Source organism: Eupeodes corollae, chromosome 2 (assembly GCF_945859685.1).
Source record: "Eupeodes corollae chromosome 2, idEupCoro1.1, whole genome shotgun sequence".
Lineage (NCBI taxonomy): Eukaryota > Metazoa > Arthropoda > Insecta > Diptera > Syrphidae > Eupeodes > Eupeodes corollae.
In genome coordinates, this window is record NC_079148.1 from 111,064,975 (window position 1) to 111,088,682 (window position 23,708).

The following is a 23,708-nucleotide window of genomic DNA, read 5'->3' on the forward strand; positions in this document are numbered from 1 at the left end:
TTGCTTTGCTGGAAAACCAAACGTCGGCACATGAAAACAGCTTTATTATGGTTATCAAATATCAACACGATATTTGATAATAGTTGATAATTATCAACAAAATTAATGAATCTGTATTATGGTGATCAATTATCAATATTTTTGATAAATAGTGAATTAAAAGATCTATTGTGAATAGCTTTATTGATAAACTCGGTATTATGGCTATCAAACATATTGATTGATACCCATCAATATTCAGCTACAAAATGTTCGTTGACAAATGTATCAACTATTCGTAAATGGTAAAGAATTGTAATTTAAATAACAGCCCTATTACGGTTGTCAATTATCAATACGCTAGTTGACATTTTTTAATGAAATTGATGAATTGGTATCGTTGTCAGCAATCAAAATTTTTGATAAACTGTGAACGCTCTTCAAAAATTAGATCTATTGTGAATGATTCAAATTGACAGTCTTGGTCATTGACATACTATGCATGGACTGCTAATGGTATGAATTTTCCATACAAAATTTGAATAAAAATGGTTCCACTTCAAATTAGCTACACTAGGCTTTTCAGGCACAGTGGCAAAAAAATTATGAAATATTTAGCGACATCTGTTTGTATTTAGTTGTGATAAGCTTTTTCTGACATAGAAAGTACTGACATCTATTATAATTTGTTGAAGACAAACGATGCCATGTTTTTTTGCTGTGAGCAGTGCTGTCGTTTTGAAAATTTCAAGAGTAGTATTTTTCTATCATTTTGGGGAGCATTTTCTTAAATTGAGGAGTAAAACAAAAAAACAACAAACACATGCTTGGCCCATGAACAAAATTAAAAACTGAAAATTAAAATGTCCAAATTCGAAGTTAATTGGCCGAATCGCGAAGGTTAAATTCATAACTTTTTTTTATTAAATAAGAAATTGGCAATTGAAAATATATTTTACATCAACATACATGTTTGAATATTCAAGAATAAATTAAAGTCATTATTGTAAATTCGATGTTTCATATTTTCAGTTACAATCATTAAGGGGTCAATTATAGCTACCATTGAAATCGATCAAGAAGGTGTTTCCCTTTGATTCGAAATGAAAATTATATAATCATCCATAGGAAATCACACAAAGAATTTGTTTTTTTTAAGAAAAAAGTGTAATTGCGCATTTATTTTTGCTCTACAACGGACGGAAATTCAATTTCCTGAACAGCTGATACTTTATGTTCAAAGGTGAAACGAATCGTTCCACTGATTTGTGTTCCAATTTCACACAGTTAAAATGATAGATTTCTGTCAGTAAAATTTTGTCGGTGGATTTCAATCGGGAAATTTTTTCAATGACATAAATGTTTAAGGATAGTTATAAACGACCTGTCAAAAAAAATTCTAATGTTTTGTTTTCAACGATGAAAACCAATGATAGCTATAACTGGCGCCTTATACAATGATTTGTTATTCTCGATTAAAGTTTTCGATGGCTCCCATTTTTCTGTGAAATCGTTTTTAAGGAGTTCCTTAGCAGTTAGTAGGGCATTTACCGTTTCTACCTTGAGTGAATTTCTTTTTTTTATCTTTTATAAGGCTTATATCTGAAAATTTTCTTTCTGCAGTTGCACTGTTATTGGGGCATTATATTTTAAATTTTGGTTTTTATTGTAAACCAAATACAAATTTCTTTTCCGTTTTATTTTGGGGAGTAGTTTTCGTCCGTGGGTAGAGTAGCAGTTGACTCTGAAAATAGTAAAATACTACTATAGTAGCAAAAACGACAGCAGTGGATGTGAGTATCAAATGTTACACAATTTTTCCGCATAGCCCTCTTTGCACTAGTGTTTTGTCCGTTAAAAGTGGAACCATCGTGAAGTTGGCTACTAGCAGTCCCTTGGTATTATGGTTGTCAAAATATTTGTTAATCATCAAATTTTCAGTCAATCACAAATTCCTTGTTGATAAAATATTTTACGGATCGCGAAAGCCAAAAGCATGTCTACTATTGAACTATTTTTCGGTGAAAATGAAATTGAAGAAGAAAATACTTTGGAGCAAGCAAAGATTCGAAGAAAACTACGCGATGCTTCAAATCCGATGGATTTGGCTGAACATATGTATGTAGATAAAAGATCTTTTTTAGTTACATTACAAAATCTAATTTGGCTCACTTTTAGATTCATTCAAAACTTTAGACTTTCGAAAGAAGCCTTCATTAATATATTTTTAAAAATCAACGACAAGTTAAAACCAACGAAAAGACAAGTAAATAGGCACTATTCACAATAGATTTTTGATCTTTGTTCACAATGGATCAATTCGTGTTCATAATACCAATTTATCAATTAATTGACAAAATGTTTCAATTGTCAATTAATTGATCTTTTACAACCGTAATAAGGCTGTAAGATTTATAAAAGTTTTTTGTAGTTTTTATTGAATATACAAATTGAAGAACGACATGCCTTTACTAGAATTGTTGTTTGAAGGCAATTGTACTAAGGAACGAAGGTTTATCGTGCAAGTTTAAATAAACAATATTACGTGATGCTTCAAACCCACTGGACAATTTATAAATTCATGAATTAAAGCAAATTAAACTTAGTATTACGGTTGTCAAAAATTATGAAAACAACTTACGTTGTTCCGCCGAAATTATTTATAGACCAAAACACAAGAACTCAACGCAAACGTCAAACACCAAACGAAATCTATTCACAATCGTATATTGATTACTATTCACAATGGGTTAAATTATTATTTGATACTCATAATACCAATTTATCAATAAATTGATAGAATTATCAAATAATTGATAGTTGATAGCCATAATAGGGCGCAATGCATCAAAAATATTGATATGTATCAAGTATCAAATTGGTAGCTTTAATAAGGCCGTTAGATAGCCCTGGGTTGGAAAAACTTTTGGTTAGACAAACCCAATGACACCAACTCCAACCAGGCAACCCTGGGTCTGACCAATTTGTAGTTAGGAAACCCAATGCCTTTGTGTTGATATTTCAATACGCCTTCCTATGGCATATATTTTTATAATTCAACTTATAAATGCCCTCTTATTTTGGAATATTTATCCTTTTAGAGTATTCAGACGATGATTCATGTTTGTATCGGTTTAAATTTAGGACCTAATTAAAAGGTGTATAAGTTCAGTAGAATTTCCCAGTCAGCAATAAATACAAAAAAAAAACTAAAACAAAAACAGACATTAAAACACAATTATTATCTTCACATTAATATTTGAATTACATTTATTAAAATTTTTTTTTTCCAGATACATTTTATTCTTAAAACCTACATATTTTTGTATGTAACATCAAAACATAAACCATGGAATATATTTTATTAAAAATGTCATTTTTATAAATTCATAACATCCATGAATTGCATACAGTTTTTGTTTTGTTTTATGTAATTTTACTATGTGTTTATTATAATCACTTACAAATATCCAAACAAATCTGCTTAGCAAATAAATATTGTACTTGTAAATAAAAAATTTAATATTTAATAAAATTTAAAATAAAATACAGTTACACAAACTTTAACAAAAAAATTATCGCTGGGAACACAAGAAAGTAGAAGAATCATTTTTAATATTGTTAAAAATCTATTCTTGTTGACTTTTGATTTAAAAAAAAGAAAAACAAAATATTAGCTCTTTACAATTATTAACAACAGGTACTTTTTTTTTGTAATATGTATGTAATATTTTTTTATATTTATGTTTGTTTTGTACTTAAATTCAATTTCATCAACAATCAAGTCAAATAACTATAAATGGGTGGGTGGAGTTAAATTAAAACAAAACAAAAACACGCTTTCCACGGACGGACATTAATGACAATGTTTGGATAAAACATAATAATTAACCTTATCTTGTATCCATTTTGTTCCGCTGTTATTTTCGTTTTGAATAAAACATTATTGCACTTTATTTTTCGTTTTTAAGACGTGTAGTGAAACAGATTTTTTCTGAAAATGCTATAATATAAAATTTATCAATTGGAATATATATTTCAATCACTTTTTTGATCTTTTACTTTTTCTGTAAGACAACAAAACAAAATACGATTGTGTTGTATTTTCTCAAAAATCTGTTAATGCTTCTCTGTTGTTGTATTTTTTTTTTGAAAAGATACTTTTTTCTCTAACTTATGAGAAAAGATCGAAACTTAATTTTATTTTCTTCAAACTAACAAGAAATAAAACTAGAATTATTATAAATTAACAATAACTAAATAATTGTATTCAATATACAAATTTAACTTAATTTAATTTCTCTAAATAAAATAAAAAATCTAAAGACTAGAATAATATTTGTTCAATATATATTATAGTTTTATATTTCGTATATATTTTGCTATGTATGTTATAACCTATTTATCTGTTCAGAGCTTAGAGCCTTAAGGTAAAATAATGAACATAGTTAGTTAGTTAGCTTCTGGGCCTTTTGAATGAAAGTTTTTAATAGAAAAAACAAAGACAAATAACATAACGCTTCAGTTTTAAAAATTATTATAAAGTGAACAAAAATGATATCTTATAACTAAAATATATGAAAATCAATATTTAACTAGAAGCTCTTTAAAAAAAACTCGTACATCGTGTTCATTCGAAGCAAAGAATATAATTTATCACTATCAGATTTTGAATAATATTTGCGTTTAATTTTGAATGTTACATAATTTTTCTTGATTTTTTCTTAAGTTCGGTAAAAAATTGTAAATCATTTCTTACTGTATAATAAATTAGTGTTTTAGTCAATTGAATAAAAATATATTTTTTTACACAAATGTTGTTTTGCACTTAGAACAAAAACAAACTCATTGAACTATAAATATTAAATTCATGACTTTCCTCACATTCTTTAATTTTCCAAAAAACAAAAAATGTAAAACATATTTTTAAAAACGCTACTACTTTTTAATATTAGTGGAATCTTTTTCTAAATCAGTACACAATATTTTTAGATGTAATTTTCACTTGTTAAAATTGTTAGTGAGATTATTTTTGAATGTGTTATTATGAACTAATAAACACAAAACGAGTGTTTTTCGCTTTCTATTCATGATTTTTTTGTTCATGAATACAAACCATAATTGCCTACATGTATTATTTTATTGCACATATAAATGTATATATGTATGCGTATGTTGTTATCATATATTAAAATAAATTATACACTTAGCTTTTCATTTTTGTTTGTTTAAATTAGTTGAAGAATGTATTGTTTGTTTGTTTAGTTTAGGATGCTCAAACTTTCAAGATTGTCACGCAGTGAGTTAAATATCTGCAATTGTTGCTCCGGTTTTAAATTATAAATCTGGAAAAAGGGAAAAAATGAAAGGTATAATAGATATTACTTTTAATTTTATTAAGAGGCAACGGAAATTGGAATTGGAACTACATATATGGAGTTTTTTTTAGGAGCATTTCAAATTTCAAGGATTGTTGTTTATGGTTTGATCGTTTAATCAAGAATCGCGTAGCAACACTTCAAAATTGTGGAAATGTATTCCTTAAAAAAATCTGTCCCCAAAAATTTATCAGTTAAACACAGCAAGCTTGATGTTGATCTATTTGTTGCCAAACCAATTTGTTTACAGATTTAACTGACCCCTTCGTTCGTGCGACTTAATGGCTTTTGATTAATTTTCTTGTGAACATTTTTAGTCTATGTAACTAAAATATGTAATATATGCCGGAAACAATATTTAAACAATAAATACATTAAACAATTTCTTCTTCAAGTCACACGACTGCAAAATTTACTATAATTAAAAAACATATACTTACTTGCGTCAATAATTTGGAAGGCGATGGAGTTCTAATGAAACTGGAAATGTAAACATTAACAAAAGTAGCCATTAAAAATTGGCAATCAAAACGATCCATAATTCCACCATGTCCGGGAATCATGTCTCCAAAGTCCTATAAACATTTTCAAAAAAGGAAAGAATTATATTTTTTCATCAACATACATTTAAAATACATACCTTTATTTTAAAGGCCCTCTTGAAACCAGATGCAAAGAATCCTCCGAATGGTCCAATAACCGAACTAAACAAGCTCAGAGACAACGAATGGAATACAAATGGATACATTGAAATAGACTTTCCAATTCCAAACTAAAACAAAAATAAAGTATTAAAATTTAAAGGTAAGAATTTACTAAATCAGTAGCTTACCACCGAGAGGCTATATTCTTGATAGGTAAAGAGATAGCTTGGTTCACATTCCATTGTCATACGACCCAAAGACTCGGAGTAAACAATCGGACAAATAAAGTATTGATAATGACAAAGCAAGAAAGATATAATACAACCAAAGACCAAAGTTGACAAACCCCCTCCAATGAATCCTTCCCATGTCTTCTTGGGGCTGAGTTGAATTAATGGTGTCTTTCCGAAGAAAAAGCCAAACATATAGGCCATAACATCATTGCAAACAATCATCGAAACGGGAACAATAAACCAAATAAGACCTGTTAATTAATACAAAGTTTTTATTCAATTCCATTTTTGTTTTGCTTCATAAATATGCATACCTTCAAATATATTTTGAATAATAAGATAGCTTTGAGTGACAACAATTAACAAAGACACATGAGTCCAAGCAAATAAACTGAATTGTTTCATGTAGTATTTCTTTACCAGTGACAATACGAACCACACAAATCCAATACAATACAATGCAAAGGACAAAAATCGATGATAAGTTACTAAGAACTTCAAATATTCCTAAAAAATAGAAGAATTTTGTAAAAAATTTTTGTTGCAAATTTTGATTATTTTTCTTTAACTTACCACTCTGTTTATTACAACACCGAAATAATCTACCAAATTTTCACCATAGAAGAAGTAATTTGAGGTAAGCAAAAAGTACCATGAAAGACTTCGAAACCAAGGTAGGCCGTGAATCCGGTAGACTTGATAGCCGATGGAAATAATTTCTTGAAAACATTTTACTTGAACCATTAGCGTCTAAAAAAAACAACAAAAATTAGACATACATAAATTATTATGAATAAGTTTTAAAATAGTTAAATAATGTGAAGAAATTAAGCTTATTAGACACATGCGGGCATATACAATATGTTCATTTGAGATGATTACCCTACTTAACGATTACTGAGAAAAATAATCTAATACTCAATTGGATATGCTTATTAAGTAATGTAGACTATTTTATGGATGGATCCTAGTAAAATTTTCCTTTAAGGAGACCTAAGTTCTTATTCATTTCAATATCCTTGACGTCCACCAAAATCCTGAATGCGTACATATTCGATATTTATTAAAATATAAATGTACAATTAAAAAGCAAGTAACAAAAATTGCTTCGGCTCTAGGACTAAAATGTTAAGACATTAAATACTAGAATATTTAATATTTCGTTAGTTTTAGTAATTTTATTATATGTTACGGTTTTTAAGCAGAATTATTTTTTTTTTACACTTCAGAATTTTCAGAAAGTAGTTAGCTTATAGCAAGCTTCAAACTAAGATCACAGGCCCATCATAAGTGCATGTGTTTAAATCTATCGATGAACAGTTTAAGTTATAATTTACATTCGACTAAAAGCTCTATTCTTCCCATAGTTAGTTCTATGGAAGTCAACATGTATAAAACCAAATGCACGCAGGTGATGAGTTCCGCCTCGGTAATTTAAATGTACACAAGATGTCAAATAAGGTGCATCAAAATCACCGTTAATAAGTTGATGAAGAAATATTAAGTCATTATTAACATGCCTTTTATGGAGAGATTTCATATGAAGAATCAAAATACGATGTTCATAGGGAGGCAGATCATAAGGATCATCCCAAAGAAGACCCTTTAGGGCAAAACGAATGAAATTATGTTGAATTGATTCAATACGTTTTCTATGAATTACGTAAGAGTCAATCTATACCTGCGAAGCATATTCAAGATGAGGACAAACATGGCAATTGTACAAAGAAAGAGTAACATAGGGATCATTGAACTCCTTTGCCCAGCGTTCTATAAAACCAAGCCTTGAACTTGCTTTATTAACAATAAAATTTATGTGATGTGTAAATTCTACGTTGGAACAGAAATGAACACCTTAATCCTTAAATGTGGAGACGCGACAGAGTTTTTGCTGTGATATAAAATAATCAAATACACTACCGATTCGTTTTTTAAGCCTAGTACATACTTGTGAACCATCTCGTGAACCCATACAAATTTCAGTTTTTGGTTCACCCGTGAACTTGCTCGTGAAGCTGAGTGGAGAACAAAGTGGAGAGTTTTCGTTCACGGGCAATTCACGTGCAAAATGTACGGGAACTGTTGGTGAAGCTTTGACATTTGGTTTGTTCATGTTCACAACGTGTACTCACAAGTGTGTACCAGTGAGCAATGTCAAAAGTTCACTTTCTCCACTGGCGAACGTTCACTTCACGAGGAAGTATGTACTAGGCTTTAGTAAAAGTTATCGTCTGTCATTTTAAAGGGTTGAGAGCAAGGCTATTTTCCCACAAGAAAATGTGAAACTATTAATGTTGCCTTGTAAAAGGATACGATCATGGGTGGACTTTATTTTCTTAAAAATGTTCATGTCATCAGCAAAAATGAGAACTTCACTTGGCGTAGACATGACATGACGTCGATAATAGACAGGATTAACAGAAACGAGCCAAGATGGCTTTCCTGGGGAACACCAGATTGAGCAACAAAAGGTTCAGAATGACAATTTCCATTTTTAACCTTATAGGATCTGTTTTCAAGGAATGATTTGATTCAAGCTAAGAAAAATGGCGGAAAACCAAGAGCTTTGTTTTTAAATATAATAATTCTGTGGTTAAGTTGGTCCAAAGGTTTAGAAAATTCAGTGTAACTATTGGGGCACAGTTGTGAATTTTTAGATAAGAATAATGCAATGAAGTTCAGTGACTTACTTTGCACTATCCCGTTTTTACATCAGTTCCCAAAAGTGCAAAAATGTCCAAACGGAGCTCCAGGCGGCCAATAGATATCGTCAATATATTTTATAAACGTTGTTATGCAACAGATAGATTGTGGCATGGTGCGTTATACTGAAATGTTTGTCAAAAACTATGTCTTCAATTTCAGAAAAAAAAGTTCGCTTTCTAGCATTTTTGTCAAAGAAAATTGTTCCAATGATATCACTATTCCACAATCCACAAAAAACTGTCACTCTCTTTAAATGCATTAGCTTCTCGACTATAACATGTGGGTTTGTCTTACATTGGACAATTTTATTAGTTAACGTAGTCGCCGAGATGAAAATGAGCTATGACACTAAGTCTCTTTCAAGATTACAAGCCAATGATGGGAAAAGAAACTTGAAGAGTAGATGAACTCCCCCTGAAAGTTATTTCAGTTTTGTGGAAGATCTTTTTTAAGCAGAGATTGGTAAGTTAAGGCAAATCAATTGGAAAGGAAAAACATATAAAAACTTGTTAAACGCAGAGGAAGTTAAGTTACATAAAAGCCTCAGTTTTTTGTACTTCAAACTTTTAGATCGTAATATATCTTTATTACGAGATTATTCGTTTTTTATTCGTATTTATCTTTAAATTTTTCTTTAAAATTGTATTCATTAGAATTAAATTTAGGCAAACATTGATCGGCAAATTGAATGAAACACCATTGATGTAAATCGAATAGGGCTGTTACAGAAAATATTTCCTAGACTTTTGGATTGTATGCGGAATGGTATCAGTAATTATAGAATTATACTATGGTAAAAAGAATTATTTTATTTTGTTTTAATTTGCACATAAAACAAAAACTACGAACCAAAATAAAGTGACGCCAAGTATTAAATTACACAAGTAGGTACATATGTATGTTTTCATAATTAAATTAGATAGGTGCTGTCAACATATTATTATATTCCTATAGAAAAATCGACTAAACACCATTTCTCTTTTCTTATTTCCCACCATCAAATAGGGAGATGAGAATCTATGTTGCTATATGGAACAACTTCTAAATTTACTTAAGCCTTTTCATATAGGTTTTAGTTGTTTTTTCGTTGTTTGTCAGTTTGTGTTCCTTACTTGCCGCCCTTTATGGCCAACAAGTTTTACCTAAAAAGCTACATTATTCAATTGATTTGCATATATAATTTCAATTTATTGATTTTTCCTATTACCAATACCTTTTTATTATATTCTTTTGCACTTGTTGGTCTTCGAAAATTTATTTTTACCTTTGATAATTTTGTTTTACGTATTTCACAAAGATTATACCCTATCATATACTGTATATTTGCTGTTCTTATGGGCTATTAAAGTTCATTTTTTCGATTTTTTATTAGTTATATAGGTATGTATGTACTTACTGTGATCATTAGTGCTAATGGACCTCCATAAATAATGAGAGCAAATCCACAAATCATTATCCAGGTAAAAATTCCACGGATGACATAGTTCTTCCATCTGAAATCAAAAGCACATTATGTATAAACATAATTGTTTTATTGTTTTAAAGTTATTCATATCGCTATACATAGTATACACGGCATACGCTTGCACTAGATACTCTTATGTAATAAAGTTTGAACAAAGTTTTATTGTGGTAATTAACAAAGTTATGAAGTGTAACGAATTGAGTAATAATAATAATTTGGCTGTTGCAAATGCAAACAGAAGAATTATTGCTTTTGAAATAGTAAATTGTTTTACACGCAAGCAGATATTCTTCATAGAATCTTTCTGACTTTGCATTAATTTAAATTGAAATAAATTTAAACATAAACAAAAATGAATGCATAACTAAAAGATACAAACATATTTTGTTAGATGAAAGCTTAAACTCTAGTTAGTCTTGGTTTGGTAAAATTTGCGATTTTTTTCTACATGAATAACGGTAATAACAGTTATAGCTCAGTTATTAAAAAAGGTGTGATGAAAGCTCGTATCATTTCCAAAAGTGTAATTTTTCAGATAAATGGGAAGGCTATTTAAACTTAGGTTGGAGGAACAGGTGTAATGAATTTTCTTATGGCTAGATGCTTTCGAGTTGGTTTCTGTAATGAGTTAGGTTCTAAAAAAATGCCCTCGGCCATTCTTGTGTACGAGTAATGGCTCTAGCTCTTTCTTATGACAAGTGTTATTCTTGGAAGATTTGCCAATTGGTTGCAAGAGACCATAGAAACAGGGAGCCTTCCGACTTACCATCATTCCACCTGTAACAGGTCTACTCAATGGTAAGGCCACTGCAACGATCGTATCCAATTAGTAGCTTAAGTTAAGTATTATAGCATAAACAATACATAGTACTCTCATGGAGAGGAACAATCAAAGTAGCCCCAGGCCATACCTTAAGAAACATATTCTGATAGAGCGCCAAAAGAACTATCTTTAAGGTACTAGAATTTTATATTCCATGAAAGTAATATAGATTCTAATAACAATGTAAAAATACGATGAAATGTATACAAAACAACATAAGGATATTATTTCAATGTCAAGCTAATAAGAGGATATACATACATAATGATATTATACTTCATTTTTACATTTGTATCTTCTATTAAGAAAATAATAAATTGTATTAATTTCAAATTCCCCAAAAATACAAAATAATACAAAATTAATGTGAACCAATAAATTCTTAAAACAAAAATGTCATCAGACCTATCTTTAAGCTGTGACGTTCCATTAGGCACGCATTTTATATTGATTCAAAGTCCAATCTTGTTATAAATAATATTCTCGTACCATAGAGTTTAATTGACAGAATAAACATTCAGTCAATTTAACGCTTGCATTTAAATCAAAGCAAACATTTTCAATTAAATGAAACGAGTCGTTGACTCTGTGTTGATTTTATTTATTCCTTTTTTTTGTTTCTTGAATTGAAATTCTCTTTTATAATGATGGCTACAAAAAGCCGGGTGTATTTGTAGTTTTGAATAATGCACGTAATTTGGTTGATTTATGCGAAAATTGATTTAGCATAATTTTTAATAAATATTTATGTATTTCTAAACATATGAATAGTAAAAAGTCTTACATGTAATGTACGAATTCATTTTGCAATAGAACAAAAAAATCAATTAACGTACATCGATAGATATACAAAGAGTTCACAAATTATTATAAATATTAAATATTCAAAAAAATAAATTGTTAGTTTCATTTCATTTTTTCTAATGGACGTCAGAGACGTAGTCTCTACAGGGTTTTCCAAGCAGAAATTAATTTTAAATAGCCCACCATTAGCGCAGCTGACACTTTTGAAGCTAACATCCAACAATACACAACCCAAAAGAATCGCAATTTTTCAACACAAGCTTATTGATTGTGTTATATCTCAAAGAGATGATATTAATTGGCCGCCACCAATATCTTGTATTTTAAAACTTAAAGATTTCTGTCTTTCTTTTAAATGGTAGGCATGCTTTTCGAATTAGTGATCCTGCAAATGATTATTGCATAAACTGCATTGATAAAAAAAAGAGGAGACAGTTTCTCTCCTTCTGGGTGCCTGGCCTTGCCTGCCCTATCACAAACACGAAGACTCCACCTGGGAGACTTCTTCCATATCTTAGAGATCTAAGAAATGTCGTTATTTACTGTCTCAAGCGCTTTAATAGTTTAATAAACAAGCAAGATCTTTAGATCCACAGATCAAATATCTTATTGTGTTGGTTTTAGCCAACATAACTGAACCTAACTCTTGTTGGTACCCACGACCTTAGAAACTTACCTGTCTGGTAAATCTTTCAGGGCTGATCCCAGCATTTCAGGAGTTTTATCTGTTCCTTGTGGTAATGTTTTTGCCAGCTCTTCCACATATTTCTCTTCGGGTAGTTTTTCTTCTTCTGAATCGATCTAAAAGAATAAAGAAATTTGATTTACCTTGATTAATGCTGACATAAAGACCATATAAAAAATATTTACAGTGTTAGACTTATAAAATTTTTAAAATAGAAATTTCTTTAATTAAATAAAGAAAACAAAATACTGAACATGAAAAACTACTGTGAACAAGACCCCTTAGTGCAAACCCACTTATGTTATAAAATGCCATTTTAAAATAAATAAACTGTCGCATCTTCTTACGAAGTTGATAATAATCCAAACAGTAAAATAATATCTTATCACAAGAGAGATACAGTCTGGGAAGTAAAATAAACGGATTTAAAAGTTAACACAATACGCATTAGTTATCTCTTTTTTAAACAGATAAACCATAATAAGCTACAGCTGCAATTTTTCAACGGTTTTTTTTTTTAATTTTTAAATGGTAAGGTTTTGTCAATAATAAAAATAAATTATATACATAGATATTAGCTTATTCCGTAGGTATTTACATTTTATTCACAATCATCGATAGCAAATAATGGTTTAGCATAATAAATGATTTAGCGAATGGACAAAAAGACACACAAATCAAAATGCAATAAAATATTTATAATTAATTCGATACAGCTAAACAAATATCAATATAATAATAAATAATCGCGCTTTATCATATTAATAATCAAAAAATTGTTGGTTTTTGTGTCTCTTTGTAGTAATTAATTTATAATATATTAGTTACTAGTAGGTCGGTAGACCTATTATTGATTAAATAAGATCAAGTTCCTAGTGTTACTTCATCAATGTTATCGCTCGATCACCTTTAAGGCATTGTGTCAGGTTAGGGGCAATTTGGCGCTTTGTATAAAATGAAACTAAATATCACATTTTTAAAATTTCAAATCGCGAGGTACATCTTCTGGGTTGCAACCAAATTAAAAAGAAAAAATAAATTAAGTAAACTATCATCTGTTTGTACAACGGTTGATAACAAAAAGTGACTGTTGTTTCTTTGATATGATTCAAAAGATAAACAAGGAACAAATTTAATTTAAAGCTTTTTAAGTATGTAATTTATGTACATATGTTTAATTATCATTTAAAAACAATTTAAAAAGAAACATATTATCAAATGTACACTCATTTCTTTCAAGCCATATATACAATACATAATGTACAAAAAAAGATTTATTTTTGGAAACATGGTAATTGTTCAGATCAAAGGCCAACAAAATGAAATGTTTTTAATTTCAAATGAAAATTTCATTAAAAACGCACAAAAAACATCAACATAGGCATTTAAAAATTTGCGAATTTTATTTAATTCTTTTTTTCTTAGCAACAACCAACCTGAGGTTAAAGTATTGGGAGGATAATAAAACAGAGAGGGGTTGAAGACAGTTTAATAAGAGTGATATTTTTGCACAATAAGGAAACAAGCATTTGCGAAGTTTCAAGCTTCCCAGAATCTTAAAGTTTAGTAAACTATGCTTTATATTTATATTATTATCAAATAATTGTCCGTATTTAATTTAGATTAGTTAAGAGAAATTGAATGTATGCTTACATATAATGCAACAATTACCGCTTGATGCAAATATAACAAGTTTGTCATACTGGCTGTAACCCAACTTAAAGGAGTTCTATTTACTATAACTCTAGGCTGCTATGTTTAAACTGGAATATATAACCCTTGTTTTGTTGGAAAATCTATCCATAGTATAGTAGGATTTTACACGAATAACAAAAACAATATCCGCAGTATGAATATTACCGATAAAAGTTAAAGTAGAATCTTACTACGGATGGGTTTTTGACATTTATACGAGTCTCGAATAGATTTCGTTCTCAAATGTTGGTACGATTGATATTGCATTTGTATCTCGATGGCTGTGTTCGATAAGTAGTTTTGCATTTTATTCATGTGTTTTCCATTGGGGAAAAAATTCAATCTGTCTGCAAATAAACAGACCATAATTCATTTTTCGTAAAACCAACTCCTCCACACAGATTTTTCTTCCGAAATTTTGACTCGACTCCGATCCTCAACCGGAATCGAGTCCAATCAAGCTCATTTCAACCCGATTCAGGTATATATAGAATTGAGACGAGCTTCAAGCTCGCTTCAACATCACTTGTTAATGTAGTAATCTACGAACAAACTCCCTCCTTGACGCAATTGTTAAATTATCTTTTTTATAGAATCTCAATTTCCAGATGTTGTATTTGTGTTTTTTTTATTATTATTCTGACAGATCTTCTTTTAGCTGTACCAATTTTTAAATACAAAAATCTGACTACTGCCGATGCGTTTTTTGGGGAATTTTCTACTATATTATTTATAGAATGCCAAAAAGACACCGGTAATGTTCTACTCAAAGGTGATCTTCACAGAGAAATTCTACTTTTTTCTGTTGAATATGGAACGCATCTCGTTCTCTGAGGATTCCAAATTGCCAATCATTTAAGGTCATTCTTACCGATTTGGATAGATGGTACTTTTTGTCAGGGATTAATGCAGGGGCTTCCTTAGACTATTGGGACCCTGTGCCCAATAGGATTTGGGGCCAAAAAAAGTAGGTATTATATATTTTTTTTAAATTATTTAATTAAAATGAATTCGTGTTTTTTTAAATACTTTTTACTTAAAAAAACATAAAACAGATATTTTTTTTTTAAAGTTGAACATTTTTCTCTTTGGATGATTTTGATAATTTTTATTGTTTTTTTGGTTAATTTCTAATGATTTTATTTTTTTTTAGTTTTATGTAAGTTAATTTCTGTTTATTTGTTTGAATAAAATTGCAAAATCATGAATTCAATTCCTTGCAGTAATTCATTTTTTGATAAAATTGACAAGCTGTTTAGTCTGTCTTGTAGCATTGTTCTTCGAAGTTAATTTTATCCGGTTCAATTTCGAAACAGAATGCTCTCCACTGCAGTTTGAAACCATTAAAGAGACAAACAATTCTACAGGAAGTTTCTATATTTGGAAATGTGTTCCCAATTTCATCCACTGTAATTATACTGTACAATTTTGATATTATAATAAGATCTTCATTTACATCTTTATTAAATTCTTTTAAATTTGTGCGAGGTGCAGGCATTTTACCTCAAGTTCTTCTGCATTAAAAACTCTATGGTAATTTTGCAACTCCAATGAAGTCAAATATTGCAATCGACAAAAAAGCCAAACAGTGCATTAATTTCTCGATAGCAAATGGATCTTCACTCTTCAAATTTATCAAAATTCTCCCTAAGATCATTTATGAAAGAACATAGTGAACAAAGCAAATTGACAGCAACGTCAATAGTTATTGTTTTTTTGAAGGCTGTTGCTGGTTTTATGAATTCTTTCTAATATTGTGCTCCAAATTTCTGTTAAATTGAGGAACAGTTTTGACATTTTCTTAGAGAGGCCTAGCGCTTTGCTTTTTGTGTCTGGAGCTTGCTATGGATTCCTAGAGATAGTTGTCAAGTCTTCAGTAATTTTCTTATAACAATGATGGAGCGCTTTAACTGCATCAGCTTGTGCGGACCTACTTGTTTCAGAAAGGCTTTTAAGAACTCTATGTGAACCTTAACATTCATTAAATTTATTCCAGCGATGGATAAAAGCAGAAAAAAGTTGTATATGTTTTGAACCACTTAAAAGAAACTTGTTGCCTCCTGCACACAACCAGCCACATGAAGGCCTACTAAGTTAAGAGAATGTGCTGCACAAGGTAAAAAGGTAGCAAATTTGCACTTTTCCTTTAATCTTGCTTGCAAACCAAAATATTTTCCCGATATATTAGACACATTATCATAGCTTTGTCTTCTACAATCCTTTATTAAATTATCATGATTTTCCAGAAATGTCAAGATTGTGTCAGCCAAATATTTATGCTCTTGAATAGGTATAAATTTTAAGAACCTTTCGATTGGAACACAATTTTTAACATACCGAATAACAAAAGTCAACTGGTTGATATGAGAAATATAAATTCATTCATTTTGAGTTGGTGGATTTGGGGCCAAATGATTGCGGGGCCTTGGCCCCTGGCCCACCGGACCCATGCCTAAAAACGCCTCTGGATTAATGCAATAAAAATAAGTAGAACTTCTTCTTTTTATCTTTCACAACTATTAAAAAAATATATCGTTGTATTGTTTGTATTTTTCTTACATACGAAATAGAACTTTTTTAATGTATTACTCATTGAATTTAGTCCGCAGTATTTTTAAATTCTGAAAAAAAGTTTTTGTGTTAGTTCCATGTTTGAGTGTTTTGTTTTTGAAAACAGATACCTAAATGAGTCCTTAAATGATTTAAAATTTTCTTTTTATATTTATTAAGGGAAATTGTAAAAAAGTTCCTATTCCTTAAAAATATAAACTAACAATTTTTTGGACTTCAATCTTATACAAACTAGGATCTTTTTTAGTGATTTTGGTTATTGTTGTAAGCCAGCAAATAAAAAGTTATACAGAATTGTTGAAAACTTCATTTTAAATAACAGTACTAAGTACATGCAATTTAAGAAATATTAAGGGTGTCGCTTTTCTGTTTTCTAAATTTGTGTTTACAAGGCAGTTGATGTACCTACCAGCGTTACCACTTTCCAAAAAGTGGAAGTAGATTTTAGGAAAAAAGTGAAATAGATGGAGAAAAATAGAAGTAGATCTCAAAAATGAACTTATCCATATTATTTTACATATGTATGTTTTTAAATTACATTATTTCATTGAAAAAAATTAGAATTTTTTAAGCTTTTATATCAAACTAGATTTTACCCGCGACTTTGTCCACATTAAATAGTTTTTTTGTATATTAGTATGAAAAAACCTGAACTGTACTTTTTTTACGTATGTTTGAATTGTGCCGAGATAGGATGAGGCCATACTTAGTGTGATTGTCATGGGTTGGGTTAATTTTAAGAAGAAGATAGGTTACTGCATTACATTTTTATATACGACGTTTTTTGTTTTTCCTTCCTTGGCTAGAACGTAAAGATTTTGTGGGTTTGAGACCCTTGAGCACGCTTCATATAATTGTTCATGGGGAAAACAGCTTTTTTTTCCAAATTTAAACGTGCAACTTTCTGCGTTTGCGCCTGAGCTTCCCATGGGAATGCGTTGTTTTCCCAATGTCAAAAGTAACTCATGTCTTTTCTTAAGTCTCAAACCATCTACTTACCAAATTTCATTTAAATCTGTTCAATAGTATAGGCGTAAAAGCGATAGGCTCACCTGAATTTTCCCATGGGAATGCGTCATTTTCCAGGGGAAAAAGTAGCCTATGTCCTTTCTCGGGTATCAAAATATCTCCATACCAAATTTTATGCAAATTGGTTCAGTAGTTTAGGCGTGATTGAGTAACAGACAGACAGACAGAGTTACTTTCACATTTATAATATTAGTATGATAATTCAATATGTGAATGTAACTTTTCTTAAATTATTAATTCTTGGTTGTTGGCATTGAAAACCCAAAGATTGGACTCGTTTTGGTCAAATGAAATCGCTTTAAGATGTTTTGATTGCAAAGGACGAGTTCTACAAATAATAGTTATTGTAATCATAAAACAATTTCAGTACATCAACAAACATTTTATCTTTTCTTTGGACAACTTAAAAATATCTTTTCACATTGAAAAAAAAAAATCAAATCCAAAATAATACTAGAGAACAACTGAACACAAATGACAATAACAAACAGAAAAGAAATAAAATGCACGGCTGGTTCGCATGAACTTTTGATTTCTCAATTGTATATATATTTTTTTTAATTGTTGTTTGAAAATCGTTTTTGAATTTTAGTTTTAAAATATTTTTGGTATGGAGTTTTGAATTTATTATTAGACGTCTTGCATTTCAATTTTGTAAAAAATGATGACCCATCTTCAAGATATCAAATTTCGAAAAAAAAATAATGTTTTCTTATTAAATTAAAAATAAAAACAATGACATTTTTGGTCATCACATATTATGGAGATAGTATAAGAATTTTTGCAGAAAAAAAAAATAGTAAAGTTCTTGAGAAAGCTTAAAAACAAAACAACGGTTCTATGGGAGGTACCCTTCTGGACCAATACAATTTTTGTTTTAATTTGAAAGAAGCCAAACTAAGAAAATTTTAGCAAAAATTAAAAAATAATCTATCGGTTTGTTTTTGTGAAAATATGAAGTATTAATTTTTGAGCGTACAAATTTGTATTGGGACTACTGTTTTTTTTAGTTAAAACAAACCGGCGAATCGGGGGAACCACTTTTTCGGGGGTTAAACTAGAATACATTAGATAAAACGGAACCTCACCGCAAATGGAACCACTCAACTGATTTTTAATTCTCAAGAAAATGTTGAATATCGATAACCACTACACCTGCTGTTCATCGACTATGATAGCGTTAACAGGGAGTATATCTGATTAGCTTTGCGGAGGAGAGGCGTCCCAGAAAAACTAATTGCTATTATCAAAGCTGCATGTGATGGATCTAAGTGTCACGTTCTCCACGAAGGAATGTTGTCAGGTGGTTTTGAAATCCGAAGCGGAGTCAGACAGAGCTGCATTGTGTCGCCAATATTGTTTTTGTTGGTGATAAGCGATGTACTGCGCTCAACTCTGTCAGGTAGCGGAGGGATACAATGGACTTTGACATCCTATTTAAAGCATTTGGATTACGGGGAAGATATGTGCTTACTCTCTCATAGGATCATGTATCTCCATCAAATGACAACAAGTGTGGGCAGAGAAGCAGAAGTTGTCGAACTGAAAATTAATTCCGGCAAAAAAAAATGATCAGCCGCGGAACCCGACCATCCTCTCAAATAAATATTTACTCGCATCCGGTGGAAAAAGTGGAGAGCTTTCAATAACTTGGAAGCATCGTTACCATCGAAGACGGAACCGAACAAGACGTCATCTGCCGCTTCGGCAAAGCAAAAGTATGCTGTCAAAAATTTGGAGGAATGACCCTATCAGCTTAAGAACAAGGCCAAAACTGTTTCGCACAAATGTCAAATCTGTTCTTCTTTATGGGTGCAGCACTTGAAAGATTACTTCAGCCATAGCAAGAAAGCTGCAAGCCTTCGTAACATCCTAAGGATTTTCTGGCCAAACTGTATTTCAAATGTGGTTCTTCATAGAAGGACAGGTCAGGAACCTATAGAATCTATAATACGAAGACGTAAGTAGCAATTGATTGGACATACGCTTCGAAAAGGTAACGACTGCATTGCAGCCCAAGCAATGCAGTGGAATCCGCTCACACAAGAAGGAAGAAGAGCTGGACCACTGAGAAGCACAGCGGAATCAGCGTCACTAGGCAAGAGTTGGAGGGTCCTAAAACATATCTCCGGAAACAGTACAGTATGGCGCATAGGCGTAGTAGAAGCCCCATGCCCTTAAGGGGTCCCCAACGGACTTAACAGATCTGAGGACCTAAGTAAGTGAGTAAGTAAGAACATTTTTAGACTAGATAGAAGAGTGATAAAAAAAAAGAGTAGATTCAGTAAATTTTTATTAAAATTGAAGTAGGTAGGTGCGAAGTAGGAAGTAGATATTAAATTTATTAAAAAAAAAGAAGTAGATCTACTTCAATTGAAGTAAAGTGGTAACGCTGGTACCTACTAGTTCATCACCTTGAAGTGACTCTTTATTTTTTAGCAGTAAGCACACAATGCGATTATTAATAGAGAAAGGGCGAGGTTGTGATCATATTGAATTCAAAAAATAGTCGGCAAGACTTTAAAGAAAGTCTAGAAAATAGTTTCAATAAAGTAGAACTCAAATAGATTGTATTTTTTAAATAATTTGCAATAACTTTTTGTTATTAGAAGTAGGTACTTGGTATTTTTTGATACATATTTAGTCTTCGCATATTCGAAATGGAAGTTATTTTTTTAGTCGCACATCAAGAATGTGCAATGCTTTACCCATCTTTTGCAATTTAATGCACGCACTGTTTTCAAGGATGTTATGAGTAGTATGTATTTACTTATTTGGAGCGTGGAGATTATACAAATAAAATGTTTGCACATGTTGAAAGCATATACGCACCTTAATTTTATTTTTAAAAAATGGTGTTTTGGTAGTTTGCACAATTTGATCTTATTTTTCACTTTTGAAAAAAACACCTACCTAGTTTAGTTAATCTTGTTTTCTAGTTTTTGAAGATATATATTTATCAAAACTCATAACAACCTTTTGACTTTAGATTTTTTCAAGGAATACAACCTTATGGCAACTAAATGTTGGAATTAATGTGCCTTTATCTCGAAACAAAACATCCCAATGCATACCTAACTACAATCTTTTAATCAAAATTTGCTCATCTCTCTCACATACTTGTTTGTTTGTTCTTATTTAAATCAGGAAATACTTATATTCTCCAAAATAGTCAATCAAATTTAAAATGTACATTATCACTCTGAAGCAACTGAATTGATTTTAATGAAATGAATAAAGCTAATAAAAGAACGTGTGGTGCAAAGAAGCAACTTGACCACTAGCGACCAGATATTAAATTCGAAACAAATTAAATAAAAATGTTTTGTCTTCAATTGAGTTTAAAGTATAATTCTGTGGAATCGGAATGCAGGAATGGTAACATATGTACTCGATAAATTATAGGTAAAGAAAATAAGTAGTCTAAAATATGTTGAAAGAATGATGTTTTCCAAAATAAATAAAACAAAAACAAATGAGTATTTAAACTATTTTTAACATACATGATCTGAAGACTCAGCAGTTAATGAATCTCTTTTCTGTAAATCCTTCCCTGGAGCACTTGGCTCTGCTTCAGTGTCCGTCTTCCTGCGACGCACATCAGCCATAATAATTTCGTTTGGTATTCTCTGGAGTTCAGACAAATTAAATTATAGCTATTACACTGCTGCCTGATGTGGACAGGCGCAACACAAAAAACACCACGAAAACAACAAATAATTCAGGAATCGAGTTTTCTTGCACGCAAAATATTTTATATTTATTTATAGGTATTCCATGTACCATTCAAAAGATAAAACAATATTCAATTGGAACACAAATGATCACAATGCGAAATTCAACCAATTTTTTTCGAGAAACAATCGATGATGAATCGAATTCGGTTTGGTTCGGATTCCTATTTCCAATTGAATCTCGAATCTCGATGTGGTGTTCTTTTTTTTGTTTTTCTTTCTCGGTTTTGTTCTTTATTATTTTTGGTTTTGGTTGTTCACCGAGCAACGACAAATAAATAACTAAACGCCGAGTTGACTTGCACACCGAACACTAATTGAATTTGCAATTGTTTAGCAGCAATATTTGGTGTCAATTTGTCAATAGAAAGAATTAATTCCAGAATTAATAATCAATAAACTGGAGAAACACTTTTCTTTCGATTCGAATACACTTCTACTTCTCGTTCTCTCAACAACGCAAGTTTCATATTTGCTATTTTATTTTTCCCATTCGTTGTGTCGTTTGCTTTTCGTTTCGTTTGACAGCACAAGGTATTACGCTGAATACTGAATAAGCTTATTCGGGAGAACATCTTTAATAAGCTGAATAGCTCCGTTTGTTTTAAAAGAATTATTAAAAAGTTCTTTTAAAGAAGTACCTACACTGTTCTTTCACATGCATGCAAAATATTGAAAAATCATTAGTTGGTTATAGAGAGTAGGTCATTATTTCAGTGTTTAAGAAATTAAATAGTTTCATTCATTGTATTCACTTTAATATACACAAGTTAATCTTAAATCAGGTTGTGAAAAGCTCAAGCACTTCCTAGGCATGGTTTACACTGGGCTCTATTGAGACCAATAATCTTGGCGTTTCATCATTTATATCACTCCGAGTATATTTTTTTCTAAAATTAAAACTTCCCGCCCTATTTTACCTCTAGGAACAAGTAAAAGCGAAATAAAATGATGCAACGTTAAAGTTGGACAAATCCAAAAGCCACAATAACAGAAACTCATATTCCTGAATAGCTAATTCCTTATGTCAAAAATTTAATTGAATAATTATAGTGAAAGATTTCTGTCATGACAAAATTTTTCAGCTGGAATTGAGAAAAATCTATTGCAATGATAAACATTTCTAATTATCGCAATAACTTACTTACTTAAGGTGGCGCTACAGTCCTGTGTAAACTAGGGTCTCACCCTACAAACTTCTCCATCTAGCCCTGTCCCTAGCTAGATGTCTCTAGTTTCGCGTTCCAAGTTGAGTGAGGTCATTTTCCACTTGTGCACGCCACCTTATCCGCGGTCTTCTACTGTGCCGTCCTGTGAGTGTGGATTCGAAGACTTTCCGGGCAGGAGCATTGGTTTATATGCGCTCTACGTGACCCAGCCATCTTAGTCGTTATTATATTTCCGCTGAACCTACAGAAGGTAAAATCCAATACAGCTCCTTTTCTGTAATCTCATCCGCAATCCATTGTTTTTTTGACTGAGCATATTATGTCTTGCCATGAGCAACCTAAAATGTCACATTTGACATTAGAAATGGTTAATGTGTTGTTTACTTTTTTGTTGATTTACCTTTAGTGTCGTTAGTTATTGTTTTTTTACAAAATTTAATTTCAAAAATTAATGCTGGTTAAGAATAGGAACTACAACAGCTAACTATTTAAGAGGATAAAAGAAAACACAGGTTTTGGGTGAATCAATTTCTCGAAGATTTGGAGGCTCACCTACTCAAGGACTTACTATGGGTGGGCGGTGCAGGCTATAAGAATTTTCGTAGGATGTTGGTCGAAAGCTTTTAAGCTGTTCTGTGTCTAGTAAAGATAACTTTGAATTAATGAATTCAGGCACTTGTAACCGACTAATTTGCCGTTTGGTTCAGCTTGCCGGAAATATGCCCCATTAGCTAGCTCTGCCATGGGTTCTTGAACCTAAGACGATTACAAAAAAAAATTTAACTTCCGGCCT

The 23,708-nt window shown here is 30.8% G+C and overlaps 1 protein-coding gene across 1 annotated transcript; it reads right to left on the bottom strand.

Moving 5' to 3' along the window:
- Positions 1-3,633: 3,633 nt before the first annotated feature.
- LOC129946050 (phosphatidate cytidylyltransferase, photoreceptor-specific) lies at positions 3,634-22,211 on the bottom strand. Its single transcript, XM_056056073.1, has 9 exons — positions 21,516-22,211; positions 12,709-12,833; positions 10,337-10,433; positions 6,808-6,984; positions 6,549-6,741; positions 6,190-6,485; positions 5,998-6,129; positions 5,798-5,932; positions 3,634-5,324 (listed from the first exon to the last, which is right to left on the bottom strand). Exons 1-9 carry the CDS (start codon positions 21,618-21,620, stop codon positions 5,241-5,243), a joined length of 1,344 nt encoding a protein of 447 aa, XP_055912048.1. The 5' UTR covers positions 21,621-22,211; the 3' UTR covers positions 3,634-5,240.
- Between the last annotated feature and the right edge of the window lie 1,497 nt (positions 22,212-23,708).

Coding starts and splice junctions, on each gene's coding strand:
- LOC129946050 (XM_056056073.1), bottom strand. CDS start 21,620: ATGGCTGATGTGCGTCGCAGGAAGACGGACACTGAAGCAGAGCCAAGT. Junction 12,834..21,515: donor CTGCTGAGTCTTCAGATCAT/GTATGTTAAAAA, acceptor TTATTCTTTTAG/ATCGATTCAGAAGAAGAAAA. Junction 5,933..5,997: donor AGAGGGCCTTTAAAATAAAG/GTATGTATTTTA, acceptor AAATGTTTATAG/GACTTTGGAGACATGATTCC.